The 24,617-nt window shown below is 40.3% G+C and overlaps 1 protein-coding gene across 1 annotated transcript in view; it reads right to left on the bottom strand.

Moving 5' to 3' along the window:
• c15h3orf70 (chromosome 15 C3orf70 homolog) overlaps positions 1-22,305 on the bottom strand; it is a 44,446-nt gene extending 22,141 nt beyond the window's left edge. Inside the window, exon 1 of the mRNA XM_063010446.1 lies at positions 21,791-22,305. Coding sequence (XP_062866516.1) covers positions 21,791-21,965 — 175 coding nt within the window. The 5' untranslated portion in view covers positions 21,966-22,305. The remainder of the gene's footprint in view (positions 1-21,790) is intronic.
• Between the last annotated feature and the right edge of the window lie 2,312 nt (positions 22,306-24,617).

The raw sequence follows: 24,617 nt of genomic DNA, 5'->3' as shown, positions 1-24,617 counted from the left end.
GCCAATCGTTGTTCATGTATTCCGAGATCCCAGCTCTGGTGTTCAGCGTGTTTTAGCGCTGCGCCACCTGAGCAGCCTAACACCGCATTATTAATGCATATGTAAAGCTGAATATGAAACTGGTTTAGGCTGCTGTGTAAACTACTGAAAGACCTTTTCTTTTGACAGCTTGGAAAGCTTTTATAATGCATTGTTGCATTATACGGGGACCCCGTTCATCGTCGAGGAGGGTATATTCGCCCGACACAAGCTTCCTCCGATGCATGCGCAGTCCACACAAATCCAGTCTCGAGCACGGTAAGTCATGCACTGATCACCATGTTCTTCCACTTTTGTTCAGGCGCCTCGGGCTGCTAACCAGGGACCCTTCACAGCATTGGAAACCCCACACTCTTTTTAAGTCTGGCCTTTTCCCACCCAACAGACTAGTGGCCAATTTTGTTCGGTGCATTCACTGCAAATTGTGCCCACTAGGGGCGCCCATCCGTCTGGTAGCAGAGATGAAAATCGAACTCGAGGAGTTCAGAATCCTGGAATATTTCACTGTGCCACCTGGGAGCCCTGGAAGGCTTTTTTACACTGACCTTTGACCAGTGTCCTACAAAGCTGCCAACAGAACAACATCTTAGACCAGATTGGAATAAAAAAACAGTAGTGGTTTACTCCGGAAAACTGTTCTTTCTTGTAGGAATCCATAATGCTGGACATCACAGACGACATTTGTCTTTGATTTGTCTCTGCCATTTATTATAAAAGGGAAAATCATATTTGAAATAGCCTAGACAAAACATTTTGGACTAAATTACACTGACCTATGTAAAGAAAAGAAAATAGACGATAATGGGCCAGCATGACTTCAAGCTACCGACACAGCCATTTGAACTTCCTGCTATTTATTGTGTAACTTCCTTCCTCTGATGATCAGAAATCACTGAAATAAACAAACCGTTGAGTGGTGTTTCAGGATCTAGTCACAGACTGAACCCTTTGAATAATGCACTTGGCAGAATTCTTTATTATAACTCAATAAAATATTAAAGATAATGAATTCTAATTAGCCAGCTAAGTAAGCTTCAGTGTAGACGTTACACTGTAATTACAAATGCAGACTGACTGGAATGTCTAAGCTGGAAAAGGCATACGCCTATTTTAAACTACATAGATTTTATCTGCTTGAGTCATGTCAAAGCACAGACAAGGACAATTCCAGTTTATTAACATGCTGCTGCATCCTACACTGATCAGCCATAACATTAAAACCACCTTCTTCTTTCTACATCACTGTCCATTTTATCAGCTCCACTTACTATATAGAAGCACTTTGTAGTCCATCTGTTTCTCTGCATGCTTTGTTAGCCCCCTTTTATGCTGTTCTTCAATGGTCAGGACTCTCCCAGGACCACCACAGAGCAGGTATTATTTAGGTGTTGGATCATTCTCAGCACTGCAGTGACACTGTAGTGGTCCTGGGAGAGTCCTGACCATTGAAGAACAGCATAAAAGGGGGCTAACAAAGCATGCAGAGAAACAAATTGACGACAGTCAGTAATTGTAGAACTACAAAGTGCTTCTATATGGTAAGTGGAGCTGATAAAATGGACAGCGAGTGTAGAAACAAGGAGGTGGTTTTAATGTTATGGCTGATCAGTGTATATACCACATCTGTATTATATTACTAACAAGTACTCCGAGCCAAATTCATTAAACTGTCTCACAGCATTAAAACAAGCTCTGATTTGAGCCGTCTTAAATTGGTTTAGCCGTGTAACTGCCCTCAGCCATCATTTACATATCTTTTGCATCTAATGCTGAAAATTTAACAAGCTTACGATAAACCTGCACTGATTTATGCAGCATTTTATGCAGTTAAACTTCAGACAGGTGACACGCAGGAAGAATAAAAGAATTTCAAAGGAAAGTTCAGCATCAGAGCAAAAATAAAGATTTGATAGTCTTAGAAGTGGCACTGAGGAGAAACACAAAATAAAACCATTTCAGACTTCAAGGTCCATTAACATAAGTGAATATTAGTGTAGACTTTAGAAACAGAACCAGAAGTCAGCTCTATTGAATGTAATATCCTTTTCAAAACAGCAACAATGACAGCTGAAGCTTTTTATATTAGTAATGCGCACAAGTAATCAACTTGTCCCTGTGTAAGCAATAAAATACTTGTTTAAATCGACAGGAAAAATATGGAAACACATTCATTTAAGTGAAAATGTTCAGACTGCTGAGAGAAACTTTGTCACATGGTGTTAAAATACTACAAGTGTACAGTAAATCACATTATTACATTGAGGAATGTCAAACAGCAGCACTGGTTTGGGTTGGGTTTGGTTTAATTATATGGATATATAGTGGGTATAAATAGTAACTAGGAAAACACTGGGTATTTACACACTCACTCACTTTATTAACCGCTTATCCAATTAGTCATGGGGGGGTGCTGAAGCCTATCCCAGCTTTTCAATGGGTGCGAGGCACACAGTAACACCCTGGACGTGGTGCCAGTCCATCACAGGGCAGACACACACACACACACACACCCATTCACCTATAGGGCAATTCAGTGTCTCCAATTAACCTGACTGCATGTCTTTGGACTCTGGGAGGAAACCCAAACAGACACAGGGAGAACATGCAAACTCCACACAGAAAGGACCCGGACCGCCCTGCCAGGGGATCGAACCCAGGACCTTCTTGCTGTGCTGCCCTGTGGTAAAACTTTTCTGTTTTTTTACTAGGATTTTAAGGTTATGTTCTTCACTTTGGTTCCATTCATGACAGGACAGGTAGTTACAGGATACACATGAGTCAACACTTCATGTTCAATTTACTTTGTCTTTGTATTAAGAGAGGAAACCGAAGCTCCACAAAAAAAGGATCTGAACTGCTCCCTCTGGAAATCAAACCCAGGACCTTCTTGTAGTGATGCAACAGTTGCTACTCACTGAGTAAGCCTATGCACCTATTTCGGATTGGACTGAACTGCTAGTGGGAAGAGCTGTAGGTTAATAACTACAAGGTTGTGTGTTCAAAACCACTGTTGGACCCATGAGCAAGGACATTAATGCTCTCTGTTCCAGGAGTGCCGTACAGTGGCTGACCCTGCACTCTGAGCCCAGCTTCCAAATAAAGGGGATATGTGAATAAAGAATTTCAATGTACTATACATGTGTATATGTATATATAACAAATAAATGCATACCATCTGCCCTAGATTATGCTTATAGTTAAAAATCTGACCTCACAGGTTTAAATTTAAAAAATGTTGGCTTTTTACGTGACTCACTACTGTGTAAACACATGTTTTCAATATATTTACATATTTAATTGTAAGTTCATAAACATACATTGGCTTTAAATACTCAATAACAGTTAATATCTATTGTTCATTGTTTAAGGTAAAATGCCACATTTGCTTTTTATCTACCATTTAAGGTTATACTAAGTGTAACAGAGAGCTGAGATGCCAGATTTTTACATGTTTACATGTATGTAGGTTTTCTGTAATTTTTTAGATTGTGTTTTTAGAATATTTAGCTGATTTTTGGATGTTGTATGTATGTGTGATGATGGATTAATAAAGTATCCATCCATCCATCCATCCATCCATCCGTCTAACCCGTCCGTCCGTCCATTCGTCCATCTGTCTAACCCATCCATCCATCTGTCTAACCCATCCATCTATTCATCCATATATCTGTCTAACCCATCCATCCATCTGTCTAACCCATTCATCTATTCATCCATCCATCCATCTATTCATCCATATATCTGTCTAACCCATTCATCCATCCATCCATCCGTCCATCTGTCTAACCCATCCATCTATTCATCCATATATCTGTCTCATCCATCCATCCGTCTATCCATCCATCTGTCTAACCCATCCATCTATTCATCCATATATCTGTCTCATCCATCCATCCGTCTGTCTAACTCATCCATCTATTCATCCATATATCTGTCTCATCCATCCATCCATCCGTCTATCCATCCATCTGTCTAACCCATCCATCTATTCATCCATATATCTGTCTCATCCATCCATCCGTCTATCCATCCATCTGTCTAACTCATCCATCTATTCATCCATATATCTGTCTCATCCATCCATCCATCCGTCTATCCATCTGTCTAACCCATCCATCCATCCATCCGTCTATCCATCCGTCTATCCATCTGTCTAACCCATCCATCTATTCATCCATATATCTGTCTAACCCATCCATCCATCCATCCATCCATCCATCCATCTGTCTAACCCATCCATCTATTCATCCGTCTAACCCATCCATCCGTCCATCCATCCATCCAGCCATTTGTCTAACCCATCCATCTATTCATCCATATATCTGTCTAACCCATCCATCCATCTGTCTAAACCATCCATCCATCCATCCGTCCATCCATCCATCTGTCTAACCCATCCATCTATTCATCCATATCTGTCTAACCCATCCATCCATCCATCTAACCCATCCATCCATCCATCCGTCCATCCATCTGTCTAACCCATCCATCTATTCATCCATATATCTGTCTAACCCATCCGTCCATCCATCTGTCTAACCATCCATCTATTCATCCATATATCTGTCTAATCCATCCATCCCATCCATCCGTCCATCCATCTGTCTAACCCATCCATCTATTCATCCATATATCTGTCTAACCCATCCATCCATCTAACCCATCCATCCATCCATCTATTCATCCATATATCTGTCTAACCCATCCATCCATCCATCTAACCCATCCATCCATCCATCCATCCATCCGTCCATCCATCTGTCTAACCCATCCATCTATTCATCCATATATCTGTCTAACCCATCCGTCCATCCATCCATCCATCCGTCCATCCATCTGTCTAACCCATCCATCTATTCATCCATATATCTGTCTAATCCATCCATCCATCCATCCCATCCATCCGTCCATCCATCTGTCTAACCCATCCATCTATTCATCCATATATCTGTCTAACCCATCCATCCATCTGTCTAAACCATCCAGCCATCCATCCGTCCATCCATCTGTCTAACCCATTCATCTATTCATCCATATATCTGTCTAACCCATCCATCCATCCATCTAACCCATCCATCCATCCATCCATCCGTCCATCCATCTGTCTAACCCATCCATCTATTCATCCATATATCTGTCTAACCCATCCGTCCATCCATCTGTCAAACCATCCATCTATTCATCCATATATCTGTCTCATCCATCCATCCATCCCATCCATCCGTCCATCCATCTGTCTAACCCATCCATCTATTCATCCATATATCTGTCTAACCCATCCATCTATTCATCCATATATCTGTCTAACCCATCCATCTATTCATCCATATATCTGTCTAACCCATCCATCTATTCATCCATATATCTGTCTAACCCATCCGTCCATCCATCTGTCTAACCCATCCATCTATTCATCCATATATCTGTCTAACCCATCCATCTATTCATCCATATATCTGTCTAACCCATCCGTCCATCCATCTGTCTAACCCATCCATCTATTCATCCATATATCTGTCTAACCCATCCATCTATTCATCCATATATCTGTCTAACCCATCCGTCCATCCATCCGTCCATCCATCTGTATAACCCATCCATCTATTCATCCATATATCTGTTTACCCCCTCCATCTATTCATCCATATATTTGTCTAACCCATCCATCCATCCATCCGTCCGTCTAACCCATCCATCCATCCATCCGTCCATCCATCTGTCTAACCCATCCATCCGTCTGTCTAACCCATCCATCTATTCATCCATATATCTGTCTAACCCATCCATCCATCCATCCATCCATCGACTGCACCCACATTATTATTATACACATATTATTATACATTAGTATTTCTTTTCTTTACTGGCTGATTAATGCTACTTCTTTAATCCCTTCACTGACAGTGGTTGACAGTGAACATGATGACTGGAGTGCTCAGAGGAAGCCCATGAAGACACAAGACAGACAGAGAAATGACCAAACTCCTCACGGTGACCGAAGGTGATGTTTAAACCCAGGTCCCAATGACTTCATGACTAACATATTGTAATGTTATAGAGGTGACCCAAATTTTATTTTTAAATATCGGTGCAAAGAGTAATATTGCACTTATACTCATAAACATATATTAATGTTTGGCATGTGGTAGTGAAGTGCACTTCTAAAAATGTTTATTAGTTTTAAAGTAACCAAGACGTGCTTGTATTTATCTGTTCCAAAGTTCTGTTGTGGAATTGGAGGTACATGCGTCAGCATTTTTCAAAAGTTACGTTCTCCCTTGTGTACACTAAAATGTGAAAATGGTATTTTCAGATTTATCTACTTTGGAGAGAGTATTTGAAAAGATGGATTTGTTCTGGTAAAAAAACTCTCTCCTCCACATGTTCCAGATATAATTCACTAAATAAAGAACAATGCTCACAAAGAATGAGTCACTATATTGCCAAAGGTATTCACTCACCCATACAAATTATTGAATTCAGGTGTTCCAATCACTTCCATGGCCACAGGTGCATAAAACCAGTAACTCTCAATGCTTCAGAATACCAAGAGATTTTGGACGATTTCATGCTCCCAAATTTGTGGGAACAGTTTGGAGATGGCCCCTTCCTGTTCCAACATGACTGTGCACCAGTGCACAAAGCAAGCTCCATAAAGACATGGATGAGCAAGTTTGGTGTGGAAGAACTTGACTGACCTGCACAGAGTCCTGACCTCAACCCGATAGAACACCTTTGGGATGAATTAGAGCAGAGACTGTGAGTCAGGCCTTCTTGTCCAACATCAGTGTCTGACCTCACAAATGCGCTTCTGTAAGAATGGTCAAAAATTCCCATAAACACACTCCTAAACCTTGTGGAAAGCCTTCCCAGAAGAGTTGAAGCTGTTATAGCTGCAAAGGGTGGGCCAACATCATATTAAACACTATGGATTAAGAATGGGACGTCACTCAAATTCATATGCGTGTGAAGGCAGACGAGCGAATACTTTTGGCAATATAGTGTATGTTTTTAAAGCACGGGCATGTTGCTGCTTATTCTAGGTAAAAAAAAATGTTACAGAAGTTATTTTGACTTAAAACGTGTCTATGCAGAGACAACATAATCCGAGTATTGGCACATTTCTGGTTCACTGGCTGATTCTCAATCCCTTAATGAGCTGAATCAGAGGAGTAAATGCCAGGAAAACTATGCAGATCCTGGAGGCTGCGTTCCACTACTGTTTTAACACGCCAAGTCTGCTTCCCTTGCCATTTCCCTTTGGGTCACGCAGTCTTGCCATTTAAGATTAGCTCAAGTAAAGTAAGAATTATTATCAGAGAAGAAATCAGGAGCATAACTTACCCATAAAGCATCAAATGCAATAATTCTATTTAATTTTTAAACTAGAACTAAATGCATTACAAGCCTGTATGCTAAACCTATAAATTTAAACTGGTCTGCTGGTTATGGTTAGTAGTGGGGGACAGTTTGCTGGCATGTATTGAGTCACCTTTAAGGAAGAGGTCATTGCAAATTAATTATTCCTGACAAGGCTCAGGTGGCATGGCGGTAAATTACGTTAGCTCATCAATGCCTGGATCCAGGTTTGAATCTCAGCTGTGCTGATTTGTTGTATTGTTGTGATCTATCTATCTATCTATCTATCTATCTATCTATCTATCTATCTATCTATCTATCTATCTATCTATCTATCTATCTATCAATCTATCAATCTATCAATCTATCAATCTATCTATCTATCTATCTATCTATCTATCTATCTATCTATCTCATCCATCCATCCATCCCATCCATCCATCCATCCATCCATCCATCTCCATCTATCCATCCATCCATCCAGCCATCCATCCATTCATCTATCTATCTAGCCCTGCAACCACAATGTTTTTTTTCTAGTATTTAAATGTGTCTGGACTACACCGATCAGCCATAACATTAAAACCACCTCCTGGTTTCTACACTCACTGTCCATTTTATCAGCTCCACTTACCATATAGAAGCACTTTGTAGTTCTACCATTACTGACTGTAGTCCATCTGTTTCTCTGCATGCTTTTTTAGCCTGCTTTCACCCTGTTCTTCAATGGTCAGAACCCCCACAGGACCACTACAGAGCAGGTATTATTTAGGTGGTGGATGATTCTCAGCACTGCAGTGACACTGACATGGTGGTGGTGTGTTAGTGTGTGTTGTACTGGTATGAGTGGCTCAGACACAGCAGTGCTGCTGGAGTTTTTAAATACAGTGTCTACTCACTGTCCACTCTATTAGACACTCCTACCTAGTTGGTCCACCTTGTAGATGTAAAGTCAGAGACGATTGCTCAACTGTTTCTGCTGCTTGAGTTGGTCATCTTCTAGACCTTCATCAGTGGTCACAGGACGCTGCCCACGGGGCACTGTTGGCTGGATAGTTTTGGTTGGTGGACTATTCTCAGTCCAGCAGTGACAGTGAGGTGTTTAAAAACTCCAGCAGCGCTGCTGTGTCTGATCTACTCATACCAGCACAACACACACTAACACACCACCACCATGTCAGTGTCACTGCAGTGCTGAGAATGATCCACCACCCAAATAATACCTGCTCTGTAGTGGTCCTGTGGTTGTCCTGCCCATTGAAGAACAGGGTGAAAGCAGATAAAAACAGTATGTAGAGAAACAGATGGACTACAGTCAGTAATTGTAGAACTACAAAGTGCTTCTATATGGTAAGTGGTGCTGATAAAATGCTGGTTCCTTAATTTGCTGTATGGCTGGGAATAATCTTCTCTGGGACATTTCAAAGATGGCTTTCTTTCCTCTGCACTGTCTCTGTGTGGCAATGTTCCTATATTGCCGGTTCATGCAGTGACAGGATCAGAATCTGCTGTAAAAACAACAGAAGCTCCTTTGTTAAGCCGTGCTCGTCACTGTGAGGAACACGGATCATGTGATTCAGAGACAAAAAGCAGATTTTTTAGATTCCTGTAGCCTCCTCGGGGTAGTAAACATCTCCAAGTCTGTGTGTTTGGAACAGGAGGATCGACACTATATGCAGGAGTGAAGAATGTAAACAAGAAAAAGGAATGTGAGAATGCTTATACCTAGGAGAGAGTAGCAAGTCAAGTCATTTAGCAGTTCTGTATTTGTAACTGACGTTATGCTCATAGCTGTGAATGTTTTAATGATATGGTTGAATTAGGGCAGCGTTTCTGCAGCAACAGCTTATAATTCACGGCTCTCACCTTATGTGTCACATTACACCAACACACTACACCGAGTGTCACTTAACTCATGTAGGAGATGTGATAAATCTGAAAACATTTTCCCCTGCTGAGCTGGAGAGTTTTACTACGCCAGTTTGACACTTCAAAGCACTAAATGTTGCTCTGGTATTTTAAGATTTATTTTCTTCTATGCAGTATATACTACACTGATCAGCCATAACATTAAAACCACCTCCTTGTTTCTACACTCAATGTCCATTTTATCAGCTCCACTTACCATATAGAAGCACTTTGTAGTTCTACAATTACTGACTGTAGTTCATCTGTTTCTCTACATACTTTTTTAACCTGTTTTCACCCTGTTCTTCAATGGTCAGGACCCCCACAGAGCTGGTATTATTTAGGTGGTGGATCATTCTCAGCACTGCAGTGACACTGACATGGTGGTGGTGTGTTAGTGTGTGTTGTGCTGGTATGAGTGGATCAGACACAGCAGCGCTGCTGAAGTTTTTAAATACCGTGTCCACTCACTGTCCTCTCTATTAGACACTCCTACCTAGTTGGTCCACCATGTAGATGTAAAGTCAGAGACGATCACTCATCTATTGCTGCTGTTTGAGTTGGTCATCTTCTAGACCTTCATCAGTGGTCACAGGATGCTGCCCATAACTCCATTTATATATACAGTACAGGCCAAAAGTTTGGACACACCTTCTCATTCCTGTGGTTTTTCTTAATTTTTTTTTTAATTTTCTACATTGTAGATTAATACTAAAGACGTCCAAACTATGAAGGAACACATATGGAATTATGTAGTAAACAAAAAAGTGTTAAACAAACCAGAATATGTTTTATATTTTAGATTCTTCAAAGTAGCCATCTTTTGCTTTAATGACAGATTTGCACACTCTTTGAAATTTTCTCAACCAGCTTTATTAGGTTTCCACCTGGAATGGTTTTCAATGAATGTTTGTGCCTTGTCTAGAGTGAATTTTTGGAATTTGTTGCTTTTTTAATGTGTTTGAGACCATCAGTTGGGTTGTGCAGAGGTAGAGTTGGTAAAATATAAAACATATTCTGGTTTGTTTAACACTTTTTGGTTCACTACATAATTCTTCATAGTTTGGATGTCTTCAGTATTAATCTACAATGTAGAAAATAAAAATAATCAAGAAAAAACATTGAAGAGAAGGTGTGTCCAAACTTTTGGCTGGTGTGTCCAAACTTTTGGCCTGTACTGTATATATAAATTCTATTCTATTTCAATTCTTGTTTTGGACCAGAACTGGAAGCAGACTGACAAGTGTGCCTTACAATTGCTATGCTGTCTTGGCCATCATCCCCACTTTGGACATTAGCCAATCATTTCCATGTAGATGCCTGACCGACCGATAGCACTACATATACCATGTTGTGCATATAGTAGAAGAGTATAATAAGAGAATTAACATCAGATTGTCAATTTTCTGGAAATGTCATTTGTGTATATTCTCACTCAGCACTTTATTAGGAATTCATTGGTCAATTAATGAGCTATGCCTACTATATAGATGAGATTTGCAGGCATACAATTACTGAGTACACTCCATCTTATGCTTTGTCACCCCTTTGTCACCACCCATTAATGTAAAGGGACCCCATAGTACCTTCACCCAGCAGTATTTGAGTGATTGACCACTCCTAGCACTGCACTGGCACTAACAAGCTAATCACATGACTGTGTGTTGCACTTGTGAAATGTAGCAGGTGTTGTTTGGAGTTTTAATCACTTCACTGTCAATGCTGGGACGAGAACAGTGCTCCAATCAAAAATATAAAGCAAACAGAGTGCGGTGATTAGAAAGTGTCCACTGATGGAGGACCAGAGGAAGATAAACAGACGTATAAAAGAAGAAAATAGCTCTAGGCTCAGTGCTAACAGGGTAAGTGTTCCTAATAAAGAGACCGGTAAGTTTAAGCAGTATTTAAAAACATATATAAATGTGTACATATTTTCTTGCTGCTCACTAATATCTCACTAAACATATGTAATCTACTGATTATAATTACAATAAATAAACAAATGAAAATCTTTTAGAATCTTCTTTGCACAGTGCAATTTATTTTGACTGCATTGAAAACTCTACACAGCACAGCAGAATCAAAGCTGAGGGTGAAAGAGGTTTTGTTAAGTCTAAAATGTTTTACTATTTTTACCAACAATTTAATACCTTATATATTTAACACTGTATCTGGATTTTTCCCCCTTTACCTCCCAATGTAGTCATTTCCGAATCCCGGGTTATAAATCTGCTGCTGCTTACACACCCCCGATCTGATCAAGAAGAGCCGAATCACCACATGCCCCAAATCTGTCAAATCTGTGGCCGCTTCTTATCATCTGCCAGTGTTGACTTTCCACAGAGCTGTATCACGTACAGAGAGCCACGCTAAGCTCCATGTGACTGCCCACCCGGACCAGTCCCGGAGATCACATCCGAACTTCCCTCCTTCAAATGCGTCCGATTGCGTTTGTGTGGACGCCCGATCAGGTTGGTGGCTTTTCTGAGTTAGAACAACTGTACATTTGAAATTATTTGGTCCATTTTTATAAGCACTACTTTTTAAACATAATTTATAGCTTATCATAGCATGAAACAATATTGTGGGGGAGTAAAAAAAATCTAAAGCAGTACTTATATCTAATATTTGCTGTATTTTTATTGTTACGTTTTTTAAACATGCAGTTCAGTCTCCAGTCTGTGTGGTTCCTTAATAAAAAAATAGGGTCAGATAGAGACTCTTATCAAAATGATCCTGTTTTAATCCAACACCACCCACTTAACGGTGAGCATTTGGTTATTTTGCCTACAACGGTTTGGTCCCATTGATTAAACTAAACAGTTTAGGCCACCAGTTAAGCCTACATTAATTTATCCAGACCTGTCCTGTCTGTCCACAGCAGATTAGTCTGTCCATCCAGGCTGCAGCAGTTTTAGCCCTTTCCATTTATCCTATAACAGTTTATCCCCACATGATCAGTCATGTTTTCTTTGCTAAAAGTACTAGGATGGTAGTGACACATTTTAGTCGTATTGTGTATATACACTGATCAACCATAACATTAAAACCACCTCCTTGTTTCTACACGCACTGTCCATTTTATCAGCTCCACTTACCATATAGAAGCACTTTGTAGTTCTACAATTACTGACTGTAGTCCATCTGTTTTTCTGCACGCTTTGTTAGCCCCCTTTTACTCTGTTTTTTAATAATCAGGACCCCCACAAAACCAGGAGTAAAAAAAAAATCTAAAGCAGTGCTTAAAATATCTACAGCATGACTCACACTGTTCCTCAGCACAGTGAGATGATCTAATTTAGTGTAAAGTAATAACATTAATGTAAATAATACAAGATAAAATAATTATCTATGGCAGTGATTTTCTAAAATGTTGTTAGCTGCCACACAACAGGCATTAATATTTAGAAGTGAAGGCTGTACCTTTACGCATTACATGTCACAAATGACCCGCGGACCGTGGGTTAAGAATTCCTAATCTGTGTTAAATTCCAGTCTGTATTTTTTTTTTCTTTGCACTAATGACATCTTTGATTGTTACCAGATGATTTAAAGTTTTAAACTTAATTTAATAAACAGACCAACATTAAGAAAAAAAAAAAAACCTGGCTCATAAAAATGTCACATTTTGTCATGTCTAAATAATTTCACAACTGCATAATAATTACTAGTGCTACATGACATATTACCTACTGAAATGTCTACTTTGTTGATATTAGATATAAATTATAATTGAAGTGATCAATGTACAGGAGTGGTACGATGGCTCATTGGGTAGCACTGTCGCCCCACAGCAAGAAGGTCCTGGGTTTTATTCCAAGGGGGAGCAGTCCGGGACCTTTCTGTGTGGAGTTTACATGTTCTCCCTGTGTCTGTGAGGGTTGCCTCCCACAGCCCAAAGTCATGCAGTCAGGTTAATTGGAGATACTAAATTACCCTAAGTGTGAGTATGTGTGTTTAGCCTGTGATAGACTGGCGATCTTTTCAGGGTGTTTCCTGCCTTTCGCCCAGTAAATTATACCCACCGTGACCCTGAATAGGATAAAGCGGTGGTAAAACAGACAATGAATGCATAAATTATCCATTCAATGATCCAATCATCCATGAGTCCTAAAGGTTCACTAAATTTGTTCCCTACACCTGATGTACCCCAAAATCAGAAAAAGTTGGGACAGTATGGAGAATGCGAATAAAATAAAAATGTTCCTTACATTTACTTTGACTTTTATTTGATTGCAGACAGTTTGAACCCAAAATATTTCATGTTTTGTCTTCTCATCTTCATTTCATTTATTCATACACCTCCTTTCCTGCATTTCAGGCCTGCAACACATTCCAATTTAGGGCTAGTAATGAGATGGAAAAACTAAATAATGGTGTGATTTTAAACAGGTGATGTCAACAGGTGATTGTAATCATGGTTTGGTACAAAAGCAGCATCCAGGAAAGGCTGAGTCTTTGATAAGCAAAGATGATCAGAGGATCTCCAGTTTGTCAACAAATGTGTGAGAAAATGATTGAAATGTTTAAAAACAATGTGTGAAGGGATTTGTATATTTCTCCCTCTACAGTACAAAATGTCATTAAACGATTCAAGGAATCAGGAGGAATTTCAGTGCGTAAAGGCCAAGGGCGCAAGCTTAAGCTGAACACCCGTGATCTTTGATCCCTCAGACGGCACTGCATCAAGCACTGCCACTCAACAATAGGACCATCCAGCAACATATCAGCAACAAGTCCAAAAGCCAGGGTCTGTCATGGTATGGGACTGTGTCAGTGCCCTTGGCAAGGGTAATTTACACTTCTGTGATGGCAGCATTAATGCAGAAAAGTACATTAAGATCTTAGAGCAACATGTGCTGCCTTTAAGACGTCATCTTTTCCAGGGACGTCCATGCATTTTTCAACAAGACAATGCCTGCAGTCTTGACCTGTTTCCAATAGAGAATGTGTGGAGAATTTTGTTCATACTGTCTGTAAGGAAAATAAAAGTCAAAGTAAATGTAAGAAATGTGTCTAATCCTACATAATACACAAATATAAACAAACGTATCAGATTTTTCTTATTTCCTCTGTATATTTTTTTTATGAATATAATATTGGCTATTCTGTTTTTTTTAAACAAGGTGTGGCTGAGCATTTACAGCTGTGGCTTTAATACAAGTACAAATGTAATTTGGTGTTTTCCTACCCTAACACTGCTTCTCTTCTTATAAAGGATTTGATAATTGATTGATAACTTGATTAGCTGCTAGACACAAAAAAAAACCCACTAATCCCGGGTTGCCAAGTACTCAGATTAAGTACCACTGACAGGGTGTAAAAACAGTTAGCTCGTGCCCTGAGGAACTGTTCAGGATTTGGCGCAGATTTCTTTTGTACCTTGCTTTGTAAGTGAGCACTTGCTATAAATTCCCAGTCGAGCAGTTACAAGGAATAAATCTGCTCTCTTTCAAATTTGCTGAGTTTTACCTTTCCTGTACTTGTTAGAGAATATCCATTTGCTTAATTGTAACTCCTAGACATTTTTAAAAATCTAACAGTCAACTGTCCAGCCTTGTTTTTGCTTTTCAAGCACTTTAAATATTTGCTGTATTTTTATAGTTAACATGTTTTAAATATTTAGTTCAGTCTCCAGTCTGTGTGGTTCCTTAATTAGAAAATAGGGTCAGATAGAGACTGATAGAAAAATGATCCTGTTTTAATCCAACAACACCCACTTATTGGTGAGCATTTGGTTATTTTGCCCTACAATCATTTGGTCCCACTGATTAAACTAAACAGTTTAAGCCACCAGTCAAGCCTACAATCATTTATCCAGACCTGTCCTGTCTGTCCACAGCAGATTAGTCTGTCCATCCAGGCTGCAGCAATTTATCCCTTCCCATTTATCCTATAACAGTTTATCCTCACATGATCAGTCATGTTTTCTAAAAGTACTTTATTATTGTGTATATACATTGATCAGCCATAACATAAAAACCACCTCCTTGTTTCTACACTCAATGTCCATTTTATCAGCTCCACTTACCATATAAAAGCACTTTGTAGTTCTACATTTACTGACTGTAGTCAATCTGTTTCTCTGCATGCTTTCTTAGCCCCCTTTCATGCTGTTCTTCAATGGTCAGGACCCTCCTAGGACCACTACAGAGCAGGTATTATTTAGGTGGTGGATCATTCTCAGCACTGCAGTGATGTTGACATGGTGGTGGTGTGTTAGTGTGTGTTGTGCTGGTATGAGTGGATACGACACATAAATGCTGATGGAGTTTTTAAAGAATAGTCCACCAAACAAAAACATCCAGCTAACAGTGCCTCATGGGCAGCGTCCTGTGACCACTGATGAAGGTCTAGAAGATGACCAACTCAAACAGCAGCAATAGATGAGCGATCGTCTCTGACTTTACATCTACAAGGTGGACAAACTAGGTTGAAGTGTCTAATAGAGTGGACAGTGAGTGGACACAGTATTTAAAAACTCCAGCAGTGCTGCTGTGTCTGATCCACTCATACCAGCACAACACACACTAACACACCACCACCATGTCAGTGTCACTGCAGTGCTGAGAATGATCCACCACCTAAATAATACCTGCTCTGTGGTGGAAGAACAGGGTGAAAGCAGGTTAAAAAGTACAGTATGTAGAGAAACAGATGGACTACAGTCAGTAATTGTAGAACTACAAAGTGCTTCTATATGGTAAGTGTACAGTATGTATAAATGCATCATTCTCATTAAGATGCATCACAATTGAAAGAAAAAGTAATCTAGTAGTAATCTTTAGAGTTCGCTGGAGTTCTGCATTGATTACTAATAACATGTGGTCTGTTATTTAAGTCAGCAGTTCTCAACCTTTTTTTCTCTTAGACCCCCCTCTGTAAAAAAAAAATTGTCTGACTGCCTTGACACAGGTTATAATATAATTCCTACACTTTAGTGAGGATGACAAATTAAATTGTGTTCTTGCTAATGGGAAATTTGATTAATCCACAATGAATCTTAATATTTTCTGATTTTGGTTGATGTAGTGGGTTTACTTCTGATAAACTAGTAGAGGAGCTTCTTACCCTGAGTGTACTTCAGCAAAATATGCATCAACAACTGATTTGGAATCATGAGTAGTCCAAATTCATCAACACTTGCACTTTTGAGGTGGGCAAATCAAATATTTTTCTATTCTCACAGACCCAATATAGGATGTAGGTATTATAAAATAGATTTATATGACATCACGAGAGATCTCCCGTATATATACCAATTGACTCTTGATTTTTTCCATCCCATCATGTGTGATTATTGTTACTCTCCTTAATCAAATGCAATGAACCCCCCCCCTTCTTTTGGTTCATGTCTTTTATCAGCCACATTGGGTAAACACAAAGTGAACTAGGAGAAAATGTAGATGAACGTCTGTGTTAACGACTTCTCCAAAAGCTAATCGGCAAAAGGTGTTTCAATTAAGGAGAATAGATTATTTCACAGGTGCCTGTTAAATAAAGACACGCAAAGCCTGATTCCTGACATATCTGTTCTGCTAAAAAAAAACTTTAAGAAGACAGAGATGCTACAGACACTTATAAGGCTGAAAAAAGATTAGCCTGAAAAGGGTGAAAAAAAAGGGTACAATAGCATTGCTAAAGAGCTGAATGTACATCAATCTACAGTTGTCAGGACTAGTGCTACTCTCACTACAAGTGGGCATCCTGTTAAAATCATTGCAAGAGCACAATCCTAAAACAATATGAAAAACAGATAACAGCAAAATACCTATTGCAGACTCTACAAACTGCATTTGTCTACTATTAGAAAAACACTGAACACAATGAAGGAAGCCACTGCTGTTTAAAAACAGTGTGGCCACTTTGCATGAGACTACCTGGCTATTCCACAGTGCTTTTGGGTAAATGTCCTATGGACATTTGTTAGCATAATACTATGTTTTGAGGAACAGAACATCTGCACACCAACACAAACCTATTCCCAGCTGTGAAGCATAGAGGAGGGAGCATCATGTTTTGGCCGCTTTCTGCCTCAGGGCCTGGGTGCTTGGCGTTCATTCAGGTACCAGTGAATTTATGAGAGTCCCCATCCGACTTTAATCCTGCCCAAACAGGCCAATTGTTGTTCATGTAGCCACTCAGCCTCAGCCAGCGGGCAGAGCCGAGATTCTATACGATGTATTCGAGATCTCCGCTCTGGTGAACAGCGTGTGTTTTTCCCGCTGCACCACCTGAGCGGCTTACCAGTGAATTTAAACATTCAAAACATTTTACAGGAGAAGGGCAGTTGTCTATGACCTCAAGCTAATGAGGCGTTGGGTGATACAACAAAACAGTGACATAAATGACCAACTATGGTACAGTAAGATTTGATTTTTGAAATGGCCAAGTCAAGAGTCATAAATGTAACCCTATCTATATGCTGTGGTATGACTGAAGACTGCAGAGTGCTGTGCACACAAGGCATTCAAGAACTATTAAAGAACCTGAAACATATTGCAGATAGAAATGCCACAGGAAAGCTTCGGTGAAGGTAATTGCTGATAAAGGGGGATTGACAGGTTGTTAAATTCAAGGGGTCACTTACTTTATCATGGGTCCCTGCTGAGTCTGGTTCCTCTCAAGGTTTCTTACTGTAATTTTAAGGGAGTTCTTCCTTGCCACTGTCGCCCTCGGCTTGCTCAATAGAGGTTTTTGGTCTGTTGGTCCTGGATTCTGTAAAGTTGCTTTGAGACAATGTCCATTGTAAAAAAGTGCTATATAAATAAATTACAACTGTTTGCATGTGATGGGTTTGTTTAGCTTCAGTTTGTCTAGAATTGTGACCTAAACAACAATCAGACCACGTTTTATTAGTAATAAATGCACAAATGTAGTTAATTCCAAAGGGTTTTTATCAATTGCAATTGTCCAAAAATCCAGTCTAAAAATGAATCCAGGTGCATGTGGGATTCATTCTCTTACAAAGACCACAGAATAGATTTTAACTACAACACAATCCCCTGTAGAAAAAATAGCAGGGATTAAACATCCCTATTAAATTAAAATGTTGGTAAAAGCATTAGTCATGCCCTACTCCATCTGATGGAGACACTCTCTTAAGGGTTTTTTTGGCCCGAACCACAATGTACTAAATCTTAGCAGATTAGCTATTAAGAAGATTATGGGCACAATGATAAAGTAGCACAGTAGTGCTGAGATCTGGGGACCCAGCATCCGAATCTCAGCAGAGCTATCAGCCGGTCGGGTGTCTGCATGGACATGATTGTGGTCAAGTGGTCAGATGTAATCTATGAACCATCGAAACCAGTATGGGCACATATCAGTGCTCATAGTCATGCAAGCTTTGGGCTTAGAGGCTGCAGTCCAAAAAGGAAGCCCCAGCTCCTGCTTTTTCTTTGTCCTTGTGTTGAGCTTTAGGGTGCGATGTAAAGCTTGCTTGATTAGGAACAGTATGATCTGTGTTTCAGCAGCTTCTAATTTATTGCCTATCAGTTTTTGATTCATTTTTGGATTGCATTTGACCAGACAGACAAATTGCCATGACATACCTCGTCCTTGCGGTTTATCTGTCTGTTTAAAGGTTTTGTTTAAGTAGAATTTTCTCATTAAGCTTGTCCTAAAATTAATGACTTTCCAATGGCCGCTGAAAAACAAGTTCATCTTAGAAAATCAGTGCTTTCATTGTGCTTATTTAACGTCTGACTGCCCACAAATCAGGCTGTTGGTATTGATTAGATGAGAAAGGTCCTTCTATCAAAACAGCAATTGCTCAGTAATTACCTGCACCCTTGACTCATTAAGCGGTTCATCCTTTACTAATTAGTTTGAAAGGAAAACCGATTCCAGCTCATTTGGAATGGACCTATATTTGGTATTTTGAAATGATCCAGAAAATAAAAGAATAGTAACATTTAATGCATTTCCTCCAAAACAGTTTGATTTTGTTCATCTAGCAAACTGCATGAATAAAGCATCACAAATCTTAATCCGTTAAACTAAGTCAAAAGTCTAGACCTGTAGAACGATAACCACTGTGGTTATAGGATGTGAATGAAAGCTGACAGGAACAGTATATCTGCCGGTCAATTATTATGTACAAACACAAGCTGCCCCAACATCACTGAAAAAAGGGATTGCTACTACTCTACTACTACTACTACTACTACTGCTACTGCTACTACTGTATACCAAGGCTCATATTTCATCAAGCAAACACATTGCTGATTCAACATTGCTGATAGTACCTTATATTTCCAAATGAATGCATAACGCATGATACTTGTCTTTCCTTATGCTTAGTTTCATGCTTCATACTGCTAATACTGGCAGGACTGGGGAAATGCTGAAAGTAATGTCAGACTGGCTTTGATGCTCTAGGGATGTCTACATTTTAGGGTAATAGAAAACAAGGCTACTGACCGTTCACTTTTTTAGCGGCTGTAAGTATTATAATTGCTACTCTTCCTCCTATTACTATTATTATTATTATTACTATTATTATTACTATTATTATTATAGTGCAGCAGTCATAAATCTTTATTTATTTACAGGCAAATTGTTTTTCCTTTTTTATTACGTGTAGTATTAATCCCATTCTTGAGTAAAAAAATGCTTCCCAATTTAAATAACATTAACTAAAATTAACTTCTTAATGGAAAAAGGCAACTGATTATTAAGGATAATTTATCATGCTGGATTGTTTTTCTGATCTTGGTCAATTTTAGTTGTGCAGCATTAATAATGATAATGATAATGATAATGATAATAATAAAATAATAATAATAATAATAATAAAAGTTTACTATGAAAACAAATATAGGGCAGCTGTAGCCTTGTGGTTAAGGTACTGGACTAGTAATCAGAAGGTTGCCAGTTCAAGCCTCACCTCTGCCAGGTTGCAATTGTTGGGCCCCTGAGCAAGGCCCTTAACCCTCAATTGCTTAGATTGTATACTGTCACAACTGTAAGTCGCTAAGTCGTAACTGTAAAGAACCAGATGTGGGTCTCTCTCTGTCAGAATGATGCAGTTACGAATTCTGCCGGCTGATTAGAGGTGCCTGCACAGAGATGAGGAAGAGTGCCCTTAGGGTGTGTCTCTCCGCATGCAACGCTAGGTGGCGCCACACTCATCAATGTGTGGTTTGCAAAAATGCCCATGTTTTGGAAGGCATATGGGTTAGCTTTGATCTCCTCGGTCAGGGCAGGGTTTGGCATTTGAAGCACGATGCAAATTGAACAATTGGATGCGCTAAAGGGGGAGAAAAAGGGGAATTTTTTTTGTTTTAAATGTCAGTTCATTTTGGGACACCGTGTATATACTCACAACTGTAAGTCGCTTTGGATAAAATCAGTAAACCCTATACCTATATGTAAAAAATGTATGTTAAGCTGACACTGTTTGTCAGAGCGCTTCTGTTATAAAACAACAACAACAATTTTGGCCAAATACAGTTAAGACTTTAACTGCACCTTAGTGTTGTTATTTAGTTTAGGTTATAAACTTTTATTAATTTAATATAGCAACCTTCTTCTTCTTCTTCTTTCTCGGCCTTTGTCCAGTTCGGTTGCTGGGTCGGCTCTCGGCGGATCATGATCCGCATTCATTTGGCACAATTTTTACACCGGATGCCCTTCCTGACACAACCCTCCCTATTTGATCTGGGCTCGGGCACTACAATGCGCTTGTTTGTGCATCTAAGCGGCTAGGTATCTATAGGACAAGTCAGTGTTTCCAATTAGCCTGGTGGCATGTTTTTGGACTGTGGGAGGAAACCCAAGCGGACACGGGGAGAACATGCAAACTCCGCACAGAAAGGACCCGGACCGCCCCACCTGGGAATCGAACCCAGGACCTTCTTGCTGTGAGGCGACAGCGCTACCCATTAAGCCACCGTGCCGCCCATTATAACAACAACCTTCTGACTAGGCAAGGCAAGGCAAGTTTATTTGTATAGCACCTTTCATACACATTGGCAATTCAAAGTGCTTTACATAAGGAAAAAAATTTATTAAAAGCATTAAAACATTCCTGAGATCTAGAACCTCAGAAAGACTTCTTGCAAACATTTAGTTACAATTAAGACAACATGAAATTCAAACAAGAGAGATAAAAAATTAAGAACATGAAAAACTAAAAGAAAATATAGTAAAATATACCCTACAATTTAGGGAATATGAAATTAAAACAAGAGAGATAAGCAATTAAAAACATGAAAACTAAAAGAAAATATAGTAAAATATACCCTACAATTTAGAGAATATGAAATTAAAACAAGACTACTATAATAGTTTATTCTAAACTATTTTTTCTCTGACCAGGATGATAAAATGCTTCATGAATGAACAGTTTTCCTCACTAAATGTAAACGTGTTGAACTGATTGTTTGTGGTAATCTCTCACATTCTACAGATCATTTCTATCAGAAACGTTTAAGCATGGCATGGATCTAATCTAAGAATATAAGGAGATGTAACTCACAGTGGCACCAGCCGAGATGGCAGCACCAGTGCAGTTTGAAGCACTTTCCATGGCTGTGTGTAGCGCAGATGGAAAGTCCATCACACGGGAGGAAGTCGGGTCTCCCCGCGCAGCTCCGCGCCAGCGCCTGCGCCTCATCACGCTTACCGCTGTTCAGAGCTCCCGGCGCGGCCATACCGCCGATCAGAGCGCCGCTCCACCGCGCATGCGAGCCACAATTCAATTCCGATGTTCTCACACAGATCCAAAGTTCCTTTTAGAAAAACATTTCAAGTCCTCGTTCCTCCTCCATTTATCTCGTTATTTATTATGTTATATGTTAAATTCGCGTTCCTTTTGCGCGCAGTGGTTCCTCCGTCGCCTGCTTTCGATCCACTGAGAAGAGATGGCGGATCCTGGTTTGGAGATGTAACAGTAAACAGCGAACTGATCTTCTCAGATCCACTCGGTTCTTCTCCGCCTTCAGTTAGTTCTGCTTGGCTTTTTGCTTTGGTCCTTTTCGTCCCTCAACTTTCCTCCGAATACGACCGGAGAGTCCGCTTACTGGTCACATGAACCACTAGTTATCTCTCTCTCTCTCTCTCTCTCTCTCTCTTACTCTCTCTCTCGCCCTAAGAGAGCCTCCTTCTCTGTACAATCACATCCTGCCTGTACTGAATGGCTGAACACTTAATGCACTGTTCTAAGTGCGCTAAGTAGTGTTTCCAGAACAGTGGTACAGCTGCTTAAGTAGGTTGCGGGGTCGGCTCTTGGCGGATCATGATCCGCATTAATTTGGCACAATTTTTTTGCCGGATTCCCTTCCTGACACAACCCTCCCTATTTATCCGGGCCTGGGACCAGCACTACAATGCACTGATTCGTGCATTTAGCGGCTAGGTGCATATAGGACAATTCAGAGTCTCCAATTAGTTTAGATGCATGTTTTTAGACTGTTAACGCTTTCGCACCAAAAGAACCATGGTTCTTGAACCGGTTCTGTTCAGGTTTCTTAGAACCTTGGTGTTCTGTAGAGAACCGACGTGCGTTTCCACCAGTTTTTGAGAACCAAGTCTGCATCATCAACGGTGGGCGGTTGCTTAACGAAAGTTAAGAGTAGTAATATCATGGCGGAGCGTGTAGATTATGGGCGAGCATTTGTGCTGTTGTTACAGATGTTAGTTTTTATGTAAAAAGCATCGATCAGCTGTCGATGATAAGAAGACGTAGACGTGTTTGTCTCAGTTGTTGTTTTCTTTAGTTCACTGACGTGAGAAGTGTTTTGCGCTTCGCTCTCACCGCGACTCTCGGCGCTCAGCTTGAGCGGTGAAACATCACTAAAGTTCCACAACACAAACAAACATCTGTGTAAAATAACCATCAAATCTACTCTAAAATACAACGTGTATCTGTGTTTAGCTGGATTTATTTCACGTGTGGTGTTTATGCAGCTCGGGGTTCTAAATCTTCCCAGGAGAGTCGAAAAAGCTTCACGTAAAAAATAAAGCGTGCCGCTCAGGTGGCGCAGCGGTAAAAAGAGACGCGCTGCAACCAGGGCTGGATTCTGAGAACGTGGTATCGAATCCAGCCTTGCTTTACCGGTTCGAAGCTGAGTGGCTATATGAGCAACGATTGGCCGGTTGCTCATATGGGGGGTGGGACAAAGAACCGGATGTGGGTCTCTCTCTGTCAGAATGCGATTGCGTTCTCTGCCGGCTGATTGGAGGCGCTTACACAGAGATGGGAGAGGGTGCCCTTAGGGTGTGTCTCTCCGCATGCAACGCTGGGTGGCGCCAAACTCGTCAATGTGTGGGTGGCAAAGATGCATCTGGCTGCTGCTTGTGTTTCGGAGGGGATACGGGTTAGCTTCAATCACCTCCGTCAGGGCAGGGTTCGGCATAGACAGAGAGGAAGCACGATGCTAATTGAACAATTGGATGCGCTAAAAGGGGAGAAAAAGGGGTAAAAAAAAAAAAATAATAAAAATAAATAAATAAATAAATAAAGCGTAACGTGGCTGAATGTACTAAAAGTACGACATAGAAACGCTACATTTCTCACCGTTATTACTGGTTATAAGTGCTCTGTACCGCCCAAATTCATCAGTCGTTGTTTTAGTACAACAAGCCACGTTATGCTTTATTTTTCATGTTAAGCGTTGTTCGTTCTGTCCGGGTCACGTTTACCACGTCATATTACACAGTTCATCTTTTTTAAGGCGCTTTGAAAATATCAGCGGCAACTGGCTCAACATTTAATTAGGTGAACTTTAAAAGAAAAAAAAAATGCAGCATTAAGCTCCATAAGAAACAGCAGCACAGTGGTTTAGCAAAGCACCCAAAACCTCTACACTGTGACATGCCCACCGATTACGTCACGGTTCGTGCTGAAAAACCAAGTATTCTGTGGTGCCAGATTGGCCCGCTAGTTCGCTGTCTGGAACCTCTTTTTTTCTGTGGAAACACGCGGAACCGGTTCAAAATCAAGTTCGCAAACCAGAACCGGAACCATTCCGCCTCGGTGGAAAAGGGGTATGTGGGAGGAAACTGAAGTTCCCGGAGGAAACCCACACGGACACGGGGAGAACATGCAAACTCCGCACAGAAAGGACCCGGACCGCCCCACCCAGGGATCGAACCCAGGACCTCCTTGCTGTGAGGTGACAGTGCTACCCACTAACTGACCTATAATTTTAGATTCAAACAGCTCATTGACCTGGCACTTTCTTATTCACTCACTTATTATTAGCAGGCTGAAGTTTCTACACAAGAGGGAGCTGTTTGCAATGTAGGTTTTGTGTGTGAGTGTGTGTGACTGATTCTGACACTGTTTGTTCTCGCATCAGACC

This window comes from Trichomycterus rosablanca, chromosome 15, assembly GCF_030014385.1.
Source record: "Trichomycterus rosablanca isolate fTriRos1 chromosome 15, fTriRos1.hap1, whole genome shotgun sequence".
Classification (NCBI taxonomy): Eukaryota; Metazoa; Chordata; class Actinopteri; order Siluriformes; family Trichomycteridae; genus Trichomycterus; species Trichomycterus rosablanca.
This window is presented reverse-complemented; position numbering and strand designations above follow the sequence as displayed.